The 12,990-nt window shown below is 33.1% G+C and overlaps 1 protein-coding gene across 1 annotated transcript in view; it reads right to left on the bottom strand.

Moving 5' to 3' along the window:
• LOC142984890 (uncharacterized) overlaps positions 1–12,990 on the bottom strand; it is a 111,818-nt gene that overhangs the window by 24,480 nt on the left and 74,348 nt on the right. Inside the window, exon 2 of the mRNA XM_076132762.1 lies at positions 6,469–6,843. Coding sequence (XP_075988877.1) covers positions 6,469–6,550 — 82 coding nt within the window. The 5' untranslated portion in view covers positions 6,551–6,843. The remainder of the gene's footprint in view (positions 1–6,468; positions 6,844–12,990) is intronic.

The raw sequence follows: 12,990 nt of genomic DNA on the forward strand, positions 1-12,990 counted from the left end.
ATTTTAGGTACTTTAAAATTTTGAAATGTTGTCAATTGTGAGTCTGACCATTAACATTACACTAATTTATCAAACAGCAATTCAATAATCAATAGCGCGATTCTTTGCCACTATTGTTTTAGCTACCAAGAAATTTTGTATAAAACTCTGATCAGCGCCTCTAGTGGTCGTAGTAGGAATTATTTTTGCAGTACATTTTAAATGTCAAACTCTCGATACTCGGACATACTTACCGACTGTACACTGACAGAATCGCGCTACAAATATGCCGACACATATTTTTATCCATGTAGTACTAGTATACATATATGCTTTTAGTCACAATAATTTCACTCCAAACTACATCAAACTTCAAAAATAGATACCAACAGAATATCCCCTTCCACAGCCTGCAAAGTTCACTGAACGTGAAACTAGATCAACGGCATTTAGGTGCAGATTCGTCTCGCCAATCAACAAATTGCATCAACGCTGACGTCACTTTTGTGCTGTACACCCGGCCAGGGCTCTGTCACACCCTGTTACTGTCACCATGCGTGCAATCCGATTGTACTGTATGCAAATTATAGAGGAAGGGTTAGGACTGACGTGGTAGATTAAGGCTTTGTGATATGTGAGAGAAATAGGTTGATTTTATCTAAAAAGAGGAATTGATTCTGGAATCTTTATTTCATGGGTTACTGTTTTGGTAGTTTTGTGACTAAAAGGTATCATGCAGTGGTTCCCAGTCAGGCAACAGTGGGTATATTTCATATACCTTTGCTTACACCTTCGGGTATTCCAAGCGTGATATGAGAAAGTTTGGTCTTTTTAGGCTTCAAGTGAAAAAATAAAACAGATTCTGAAGTAGTGAGAGGGAAAAGTAAGGCTTTAGTGCCTATGAATAGAAATCGTGGAAAGCTGCTTACCAAAAACAGTTCAGATGAAAATAGAATCAATTTAGCTGTTGAGGTTTCTTGCTATCGATTTTATAAATCCTATTAACTATCGTAGTTTTACCAAGAAACGACTCCTTCTGCTTGGCATTCCTTGAAAGGATTCTATGACTACAAAAGAGAATAGGATATTATAATAACGAAATAATAAATAATTTGAACCCTCTAAATAAATAAAGTTCATATGAACGTCTCGTCACGCAGTCCATTGCGTCAGGAGTACGTGGGTGCAATACCCACATGGAACAATGATTTCTGCGATCCACAAATAGTTGTGTCGGATCTGGTTGTACTCTGTGTCCGTTGTTTGTGTGTTTGTAAAATTCGCCGCGACACAAAAGCAATTTCAATCTTTAACAAAACCTATTAACTAATTTTAAAAAAAACCTATTAACGTTCCACTGCTGGGCAGGCATTAAGCCTTGAGATCACCACTTTAGCTAATTGCGAGTTGGGGACTTAGCATACTTTTAAGAACTATTCATACGATTAGGATGTTATTACATAGTTGATATCTTCAAGGCCTCGAATCCAACCCTTAAAATTTAAGGTCCTACAAGCTTCTGCAACGAGAAAAGGTCAAGGTTTCGTATTACAATGAAGGTTTTCCCCAAAAACCCTTCACGTACCTGTTTACATAATAAATTACAGTATTATCCCATGATTATATCCCGTCGTATTTACTCTCGAAATAGGTGGGCCGGATCAGCACCATACTCATTAAATTTTAAAAGGTTTTTACGCTTGTCCCTAAAACAGATTTTTCGTGGCGCTCTCACTGGATCGATGTTTAATGGATACAGTCCACAGCCCGAGTGCAATTCTAATTGATTAAAAGGTATTCCAGGTGGTTTTGCCTATGAGGTAAATAGATGTATAGGGATTTTTGTTAGTTGTTGTTGTTTTGTTGATTATATACTAACATGTGCAGAATCGGTCTCAAACGAGAGGATGCTTAGCTTCGGCTTAAAGTTGTATAGATGAACAAATTTGAATGACATTGCCCATTTGATAAAAATATACATCATATGTATAGTCATATTTTTCAACTTTGGCTAATTATATTAGTAGGACTGATAGCTTTTGATTAAAGTTGTATAGAGGAACAAATTTTAATGGCATTGATTGGATAAAAAGAACATCCTTCGTAATTATAATCATACACTTTTTCATTTTTTTAAAATAGGTTCAAAATAATTAATAACACAAATCGCATTTGAGATGAAAAACAGTTAATTCAATGCAAATAGTAATTAAACTATACTCAAAATTAACCATCAAATATTGAGACAACGATTATAATAACCTAGTCGTAACCTAAAACGATCAACAATTTACAACCAGTATAATAAACATTAAAAACAAATAAGATAAGGTACATACAAAACGGTACATAAACAGAGATCGTATATAAAGGAGTTAATCAAGTAGATAGCTATCGTAGAATGTACCGCGGTCGGAACATTTCATTACAATGTTCTATGTACAATACATAGAATACGTCTATATCGTTTGTATATGCTAATTTTACGTATCAGAATATTATAGTTTTTGTACAAAAAATTGTATTATTTTTGCTTTATGTGTTTTCTAGTTGAACGAGCGTCTCCGTTCACGTTTAATATGGTTCGTCATTATCAGCCTAGCCTTTCTTCCTAATATGTTAGAGTCAAGTCTCATGAGATGCAGCTGAATACAAGCATTTAACATTGAGCGACTACCTGTCGGACCTTCACTATCTAGTTATCTGGGTTTTAACTCAATACCCATCGGTAAGACCGGCGCGTTTAATATATATATCTAAAAAAATATTTTTGGCTCTTAGTTATAGTTTGACACCACTTCTGCAATTATTTTAATGCACAGCAACCATTTTTACAACAGTTGTTAAGTAATTCTTTACAAAATAACTAAAGTGGGTAAACGATTTAATATTTCACTCAAAGGCTCCCTCGTCTCCTTAATAATACGATAAGCATGGTTAATACGATTAATTTCTAATTAAAATTATTAAATCTACGCCTGGAGGTCGTTAAGTACACTAATTGATTTGTATTAACCAGATTAGTGGAAATTAACAGCTTTATTTAAGTAGTTTATATTAAAATAGATATTTATAGTATACTTGATAATGAGAATAAAAGTAAATTAAAGATAATGAAAAAAATAATCTGTTTTTAAGTTGAGTTCAGTGTCCGGTCTGCCAAAAAATTGTCGAAGATTTTAAATCATCGATGATTTGCGGAAAAAGCGCCGATTTTCCTCTGACTATTCTGACAGCTTCTATTCGGGACATAGTACATGTGAAAAAAATCCCGGAAAAAAAAGTATTTTATGTGTTGATCCATGATATTAGCTATTTGTGTGCCAAATTTAATCCAAATATGACCATATATTTTGCGTAAAAGCGTAACAAACATCCGTACGTCGAAACGAACTTTCTTATATTTAATATTAGTAACATTTTAATGGTTTATGGCTCAACGTCACTCAAAACTCTCAAAAATTGTGTGAACATTCTAACCAGACGTTGACGAGGTAAAAAGTAACATGATTTAGATCGCGGCGATACGCCAATTTACAAGTACTTTCATCTTTGAAGCCTTTCAATAGCCTTCCGTTGATCGGTACAAAACTGACACATTTTCTTTTGAACTTTAACGATTTTCCCGAAGAAACTTACCGCCCACGGTTATTGTAATTATTTAATAGGTTGTAACTCGTTTTTAATTCATTTCTTGTGCCTGAAATGCTGCTGAAATTGTCGACTTATTAGAATCTTTCATGAAGTTTCATAAACCTATGCATATATGTATGTACTTGTTACTTACGTAGTATCTACTTGATATTTTTAGTAATAAACTACTAGCTTTCTCATTCCAGCTAATAAGTACTAAGTAGCCTTTTGGCGGGATGTAATCTATAACCCTATCTTTTCTCAAATTCTTGCAAAATTGTTCTAATCTTAATCGATTTAGAAGTTTGGACAAAAGAGAAGGACAAACAAATGCACTTTTTATAACATTATTCTGTGTATTCTATTTTTTTTTCTAAAATTAAGATTTTTATTTGTCAATAAGAACATCTAACTAAGGTTACACCTCAAAGGAATTCCAAATATTTCCAAAACACCAATAGTTCATTTCAACTTATTAGATTCTTACGTTTTCAATTAACACGGACAAAACCAGGGTGCAAAGTACAACAAAAATTAATTGCTAGCTGCCGATAAATTTCAAGATGTAAATTGAAAGACTTGGAAACTTTATAATTGCCGTGAAAAATCCTTTTGAAGGGGAAATAATAAGCCTTCTTATGTAACTGTAGGCAGGCAGGTATTTGTTAGTTCAGTGTTCAGTCAGATCGAGAACTTTTAGAGAAGTCTTTAATTTTTGCTCGTTTTCAGTGAGTAATATTTATTTTACAAGATATAACTTATTACGTTTAATAGAGTGTCTTGTTATAAATGCAAAAAATTAAGCTGTGTGTCCGTCCGTCCGTCCCTTTGCACGCAACTATTACACATACTTGTGAAACAAACAGATTTTTCATAAAACGATACACGTTCATGATTTAACTAAATATCAAACTATGAACTTACAATAGAAGGCTTTAAAGTACGTTCAACTATCAGAACAAAGTCGCTACTACCGAGTATCGAGTTGGACATTTAAAATGGGCTGCAAAATATATCCTATAAATATTTTCATACAAATATCCCGATAGCCAGTCGTATTTCGATAGTCGATATTGAAGAATCACGCTACAGAAACAATTTACGCCTTAACAACTTGACTATCACGAAAATACCATTTCTTTCAGTGACCTAATTTTATTCACACTTCACAAATGATCGACAAGAGGCCTAATTTCCAAAGTCAGTTATAATGCAAACGACAAGACTGCGATAAAAATTATCCCATTACTTTTGATTGTGCCCTCAAGTCCGTACTAATTACACTTCATAATTAATTATTGTTGAAACAATGGTTTCCTGTATTTTGGAAGTTTTATATACATATTTGAGGCCAGGAAGAAAGCGATTTAGTTCATGTTTTCATACGTATTGCCAGTGAAAGAGCGATGTAGTCTTTCAAATATTATACATTTACATTGCTCCAGATGTCATCTTATGTCAATTTTATGTATAGAATGAAGCAAAATTATTTTATAGTGATCGTAGCAAGTGACGTTCTTTGGTCTCTGCCTACTACTTTATTGTCAGCTATACACCCATTTTATACTTAAAACATTTTTCTGACAGGAACCTGACGGCTGTGCTCAGTCTTTTTCAGTTCAGTCAAGCCATTGCTCTGTTAAAGACTTGGAACTGAAAATCGAATCTAGGATCTGTTGAGTAAGGCGCTAAAAGCCGTTTTATATCCATTCAGTAAAGTTTCCTTATTATTGTTTAAACAAATGATAACATAATTAATAATAATACATTTGACAAATATCTATCAGGCATCAACAAGATAATTACTAAGTAAACCCAGCCGTGGACATAAACAAAACAATTTATTTGTTTCAAGTTAATTCGCCCACGATTTATGAAGTCCGGACACGCGATACTTATTTATTTTTACAGCTAACTTGTTATACTGTTAGTTACATTATTTATTAGAAAAATGTACTAGTATTTGTTTTGTTTTAATAATTGAATGTTTTAATAATCGTTCAATTAAATAGTAGAACGTTTTCTTGTGCAAATTTTCTTGAAGAATCGTGGTGTGAGCTTTTGTCACTAGGATTTTATCAGTTGGTCAAATCTCTTTCTGAAACATCTTAATTTTATATTCGCAGGTGTGCCTTGTCAAACACTAGCTTTGTAGTCATTCTCACTATAATTTTTAATAGCAACAAAATAAGAGGAAGAAAACGTTACTGTAAATGTAAATATTATATTAAACTTCTAAAAAACAAAATAAACTAGCTAAATATTTTTTTGAAACCAGAAATACTAAGGCCTAACAACAGCATATAAAGCCTATACTCTAGACAACCCGCTCCCGCTTTTTAACAAAACCATAGTCACAAAGTTTCTGAAGTGTCATGAATATTTAGTGCACGTCTCTCCTTTAGCGCGCCCCCCTGCATACCTCGCTATATCAAACATATAACTATATCTATATGTAGATTCATACCGACTTACCTTTGAGGCTCGATATCAAACGCGATGGTATTGCCAAAGTATCGGATGTTTTAGATAAATAGCTGTTATTATATAAGGGGCTAGAATTACTGAGCCTTTTCTGATATTATGGTGGGACTAGATTGGTTTTACGATTTTCCCGAGTCTAAGAACTAAGTTTTTATTGTTTAACTAGGAATAGAGCATAAAACTTTTGCATGCTTAGACGTTTAAAACGAATAACCAATTCAAATAAAATAGTAGTTTAAATATCTTTAATTATTAATAAATATAAGAATATGGTATTATTTAAGTCAAAGCAAAAAGAAGAAATAGTACATTACAATTAAAAATTCAATAAAACGACGTCCCTTTAAAAATTATTTCTCATTACAATCTCACCTGATTTCTTGGCACTGTTCCCTTTTCCACCATTTTTATTCCGCCTCGGATAAAGATTAATTTTACTCTGGCCACACCCCATCACAAATGCCGAATTAATCACACATCACTCACAAACCGACTAAATCAGTCATCACGAATCAGAAACCGACTTAATCATGAATCACAAGCCGACTTAATCAGTCGTCACAAACCGATTTATTCAGTCACTTTATCATATTATCACTAAACCAATTGCTTTCGAGATTTCAGTCCGATTATATTAAAATTTGTACTAGTTGGATACGTTTTAAGGTTGATTACATGCTCTTCCACTTGTTTTTATGTTTTTTCGACTTATAGACACGTGAGCTTGACTCCATGGTTGTTTCTGGTCTGGAAAAGAAAAATAATAGAGTTTAATATGAGTTGTGGAGAAAATTAGGGTAATTATACCCCTGGAAAATCGGGGAGTTGACGTAATCACACAACATAGAATTGGGTCAGACAAAGGAACATAAATTTGAAATCCGAGTTTTTGAAAGTAGTGTCTTCCATGAATTTTAAGATTAAATAAGATAGTAAATGGATAATTAATTCTTATTAGTAGAAACGGTTCGTAGAAGTAAGTAATTCAACTTACGTTGCACATTTTATTTTACTTAAAACGATGAGTAAATTAAATAGGTTGAAAAAAAATATTTCAAGGTTACAATAGTCAACACATTTTATCATTTGGATTCTAGACAAAGGTTCCGGTTAACGTCACATTGTTTAATAGTTTTTATTTCTTACTAACCTTATAAATCTTATAATATAGCACCAAACAAATCATTGTTCATTGTATTCTAACACTATAAATAACAGCCAATTTGACTAGAAATACCATAATAATTGATCAATTTAGGATCGATTTTTCCATGAAGAGATAACTATATTTGAAGGACGAATTTTACGTTTTTGTCATGTTATTCAATGACTACATTTATGTTATAAATAAGTTTATTAATAATCCAGACATTTCACCTTCGTTCCTCGTCCTTTACCCACATAATAAAGAGAGATAATTACACCAATATGCAAACAAAACTATAAATTAGTCCGTAAAATTACCTTTTTAAGTAAAAATAATTAACGGTACATAAACAAATAAATGATTATAAAGTAAGCAGTATATTTTTATTAGTATCATAAGTTTGAGTGTTAATTGCGACATAAATTGAAATCGTTTCGGCTGGCATCGCAATATAATACTCATTTGGTGGACCAAATAAGTATTATAAGCGTATGAAAGACATATTTTATGGATAATTAGTACTTATAATGGCTACTGTTACCAAAATTAGCAGGTTTTATAATTGGGACTGAATTATGTTACTTATAAAATACGTATTATTACATCGTAATAGTTCTGAAGCATATGAAAAACAGTACAATATCTTACTGGCCAATTATCTTAGCAATGATCGTGTAAAAAACAACAATTTATTCATTTTATTTGTACATATTTTTTACTTCGCACATATTTAAAAATAAACGGGTAACCTACATGTGGCATAAATAAAAAAAAAGTACTATAGCGCAAAGAAAGGGTACACTTAGGATCACGCCTTGTTTTTGTGGGGGAAGGTAAAAAGAAAAAGTAAATTTTCATGGTCCATGTAACAGTTCGTCAGTTAATTTATAACTGATCGGTTAACGATTTTTTAATTCTTTACAACATTAGTTCAGACGTTCTGCTAAAATAATCCATCAATAAAATTTTAATCTCCCCGTTGTCTAGATATTTAGATATTGTGAAACATGCCAGAACACATTACAAGTTTATAGTTCATTCTTTTGATAGATTACTCGATAAACAATGTTTTACAATTTATATTGTGGTGGAAAGTGCCGAAATTTGTTAAAACTTTCTGCTATTGGTAGTGACTAGATTTATCGACTCTAATATAAAGGCGTGTATAGGGGTATATTCAATAAATTATCATTATTAACCTACCTATACATCCATTAATAGGAAACACTTAGTGAACCAAAAGCGCTGATCAGGTATTTCCATTCAAATGTCATTATTTAAAACTGCCATGTGTTTTAACGCTCAAAGGTATATAAGTTTTGATATACTATTATTTCAAAAAGCGATCCTTTCATGTTGTGTGTCACAAAAAAAATAAAAGGTACGTTAAATATCGCAAGAAATATAAAGTAACGCAAATAATATTTTGACAAGTAGAAAAATATAGAATATCTCCTGGAAATTAAAAGCAACAGGGACTCGAAATACTTTGTTACAATTTAAGACCATCTGTAGCATGTTCGAGTATATCATTATTGGAAAAGGATTCTTGCTTTTCCAATCGCTAAAAAGCGTGGTGGTGAATTCTTACCGAAGAGTAGTTCTAGAACACCTGCAAACCGCTTCGTTTACGCCACATCAATATTAAACGCAATATACAGGGTGTCCCAAAACTCAACGATAATCCGAGACAGGATGAAAGGCCAAGTCATACCGGTTATAGGAAAAATAAAAAAAAAATTCCATATCACTTAGTTCAGCAATAATCGACACTTTTCAAAAAAGTTGAAATTCCACACCCTTGGTCGCATTTTCAAGTCCTGTGATCACCAATGTCACAATTTCGCTGTGTTTTTTTTAATTTCGTGATCTTAATTAAATATGCTATTAATCGTATAACAAATTAATGCACAGAACATTGTTAATTTAATAAAAAAAGTTAAGTTTCAGTGAGTCATCTTTCTCAAAAATATCGTTAGTCAACTTTGACGCTTCATACTGAAAAAAAAATGTACTACACTACCCTTGGCAAGTTATTTCAAAAGTTGGCGCATTTAATCAAGATTTCGAAATGGTATAACACTTGCCACTTTTCTTGCTATTAAAAATGTTATTTTTATTTGAACGAAGAGTATCCTCGCAAATGGATCGGACGCAGTGGTACAATTTTATGGCCTCCTCGTTCTCCCGATCTAAATCCAGTAGATATTTTTTACTGGGAATGCATAAAAGAAAAAGTTTATTCGAAATCAACACAAAATCTATCACAACTTAGCCAGAAAATTGACACAGCGTCAGAAGAAATAAATGCAATGAATTTTGCTTGACTGGCGAAAAAATCTTTTGTACGCCGTTGCAGAGCCTGTATTCGTGCCAGAGGAAAGCAATTATTTTTAGTAAAGAGGTAATTGAGTCAGTCCATAACAAATATTTAATGTAATAAACATAATAGGTTATAATAATTAAAAAAAAAAAAACAGTGAAGGAACCATCGATCTTATTTAATTATTCTCCTTAAACTAAAGTAATTCCGAATTGTTTTCCTCTAGCATGAATTCAGGCTCTGCAACGCCTTACAAAAGACCTTTGCACCAGTCAATCAAAATTCATTGCATTTATTTCCTCTGACGCTGTGTCAATTTTCTGGCTAAGTTGTGATAGATTTTGTGTTGATTTCGAATAAACTTTTTCTTTTATGCATTCCCAGTAAAAAATATCTACTGGATTTAGATCGGGAGAACGAGGAGGCCATAAAATTGTACCACTGCGTCCGATCCATTTGCGAGGATACTCTTCGTTCAAATAAAAATAACATTTTTAATAGCAAGAAAAGTGGCAAGTGTTATACCATTTCGAAATCTTGATTAAATGCGCCAACTTTTGAAATAACTTGCCAAGGGTAGTGTAGTACATTTTTTTTTCAGTATGAAGCGTCAAAGTTGACTAACGATATTTTTGAGAAAGATGACTCACTGAAACTTAACTTTTTTTATTAAATTAACAATGTTTTGTGCATTAATTTGTTATACGATTAATAGCATATTTAATTAAGATCCCGAAATTAAAAAAAACACAGCGAAATTGTGACATTGGTGATCACAGGACTTGAAAATGCGACCAAGGGTGTGGAATTTCAACTTTTTTGAAAAGTGTCGATTATTGCTGAACTAAGTGATATGGAATTTTTTTTTTATTTTTCCTATAACCGGTATGACTTGGCCTTTCATCCTGTCTCGGATTATCGTTGAGTTTTGGGACACCCTGTATAGTAAGTCGCCAATCCACCGACACAGCTCGCCGAAACAACCTGTATCTCGATTCTCTACCACTATTGACTACCGACAACCGGCCAGCTATCGAAATTTTGACATTGAGAATGTACAGCCAAAATATTTCCTACGACGCCCGTCAGAGGCGCTGATCAGCGGGCTTATCACGTATCTCAGTTGACAGCTAGTGTACGTCAAATTGATGGTCATTATTCATTACATTGCTGCTTTGACGTAACGTGCTAACCACAGTATTCTAAGGGAGAAAACAATGTACAGGATAGTGACTTTCAAATATTTGACAACTGAGATACGTGATAGCCCCCCAGATTTTTATACAAAATTTCTCGATGACAGGTCGGTTGTAGGTAGTCGATAGTAGTAGGGAATCGAGCTACTGGAAGCATGTCGGCAGCCTACACAAGAGCTCCGTTGGTCGCCGGGTTTTTGTGTGTATGAATGTGAGTGAGGCAAATAAAGTTTGTAAGGATCGAACCAAGTCGCGTTCTATGGTTCGCCTACCCCTATGAGAAAAAGGCGTGATATCACGTATGTATGACTTTAGTGTGTATCGCTCCTTAAAGTTCCTTTTCATAATGCAATTTGTTAGAAACTCTTGCATAACGTTTCGCAAACATACGACTTATTTATTGACGCGCCAGAAACAGGTTCGCGCTGCAATCTTTAATGACCTAAAATATTATAAACCAAACGTAAATATTTGCATACCAACATTTATAAATACATATGGCGCTAAAAGCGTTTGTTTATTACTAGATTCTGCACGCGACTTCGTCTGCATGTAAAGATTTCCGAAGGTGAAAAGTGAAAAAAAAATGTACGTGTTAAACCAAGTTATAAACTATCTATGTACCACCCATACTTGAAAACTCTCGCATTTATAATATTAGTACAATCAACTAGCTTCTGCCCGATACTATGTCCGCGTGAAAAGACTTTCCGGTGTAAAAAGTAACATATGTGTTAATCCAGGTTATAAGCTATCAGTGTACTAAAATACATTAAAATTCGATGAGCAGTTATTTCATGAAAAAGTAACAAACATACATACATTAATACTGACAAACTTTCGCATTTATAATATTAATACGATTAACTAGATTCGCGTCCGCGTGAAAAGTCTTTCCGGTGTAAAAGGCGACGTATGTGGTAAACAATTGGTTATGAGCTATCTGTGTACAAAATGTCATAAAATGTGAAAGAATACCAAACATACATACATGCATCCATACTCACAAACTCTCGCATTTATAATATTAGTAGAATAGTTGTTTATGAACGTAAAATAACAGGTGGAAGGAATTCTCTAGACATTAATGACTATTAATTCTTCTTTTATTTGACAGTTGGTTACGGATTGTAAAGTTTCGTATCGGATGTAAATCTTTGTGATAAGCGGCTTTTTATGATGGCCAATGTTGTTTTTGGGTTAGATCGGAATTTTCAGCTAAATTGATGACTATTACAATGTTAATAGGTCCTAAAAGATATGGGTGTGAAGGTGTCGTACTGAAATATTGATTTTTCGATGTTTGAGCACAATTAGTCGATTTCTGTCGCGGGAAGACTCACACTCATGGGTACCCAAATTTGGAAAATATTATGAACAAAAAGATCAAATTTTATTCGTGACTGACACAGTTTATTTAAGTACCTAGGAAAGGTGTCAATGTCAATGCCACAAGGGAATTTTTCAAATAGTAGAAAATAATGTTGTGATACATAGTGTGTGATAATATCCGATAAAAATTGGCCCAACCCAAGAATTGAACCGCACAATCTACATCCAATACTTACAGTATCATAAAAAGTAATTCCGCAATTTAATTAGAATCTCATCGCTGTATCCCTTGAGATAAAAAGAAATGGTTTCCTTTAATCGAAAGACGATCATCTTTTTTATAGATATTATAAATAGGTAAATTATAGTAGCCATATTCAAAGAAGCACGATTTTCGGTAGAGGGATTTTCTTCTTTCGGTGAAAAACTTATCGTTTTTAAAGAACGTTACTAAATGTTCTAAATCCATGACTTCTAAGTATGTACGGTAACGAATTTTGTTTGGTAAAATGATTATTGTTTCATTATCTTGGTTTCAAATACTCTAATCTTTCATACTTGATAATAGGTTATTTGGCCGAAAACAATTCCCAGTATATTTATATATATCTAACTTTCTGATCGCCCGCGGCTTTGCCTGCGTGGAATTTCACTTCCTTCGGAGTGGACTTTCCACAAATCCTCTCTTAGTGCTCCTCTACACTTCTACGCTCAGCAATTTTGACTGTGCGTTGTGCATCTGTCAGACAGTCACTCAGTAACGGAAGCGTCTTCTTGGTGTATTTATTAGTTAAAGTACGGGCTGAGTTGGAAAATATATTGAAAACAATGGCTCAGAATCTAAATAAATAACCAAAAACCAAATGATTTTTAACAATATATAAAATTTCAAAACA

Source organism: Anticarsia gemmatalis, chromosome 2, assembly GCF_050436995.1.
Source record: "Anticarsia gemmatalis isolate Benzon Research Colony breed Stoneville strain chromosome 2, ilAntGemm2 primary, whole genome shotgun sequence".
Classification (NCBI taxonomy): domain Eukaryota; kingdom Metazoa; phylum Arthropoda; class Insecta; order Lepidoptera; family Erebidae; genus Anticarsia; species Anticarsia gemmatalis.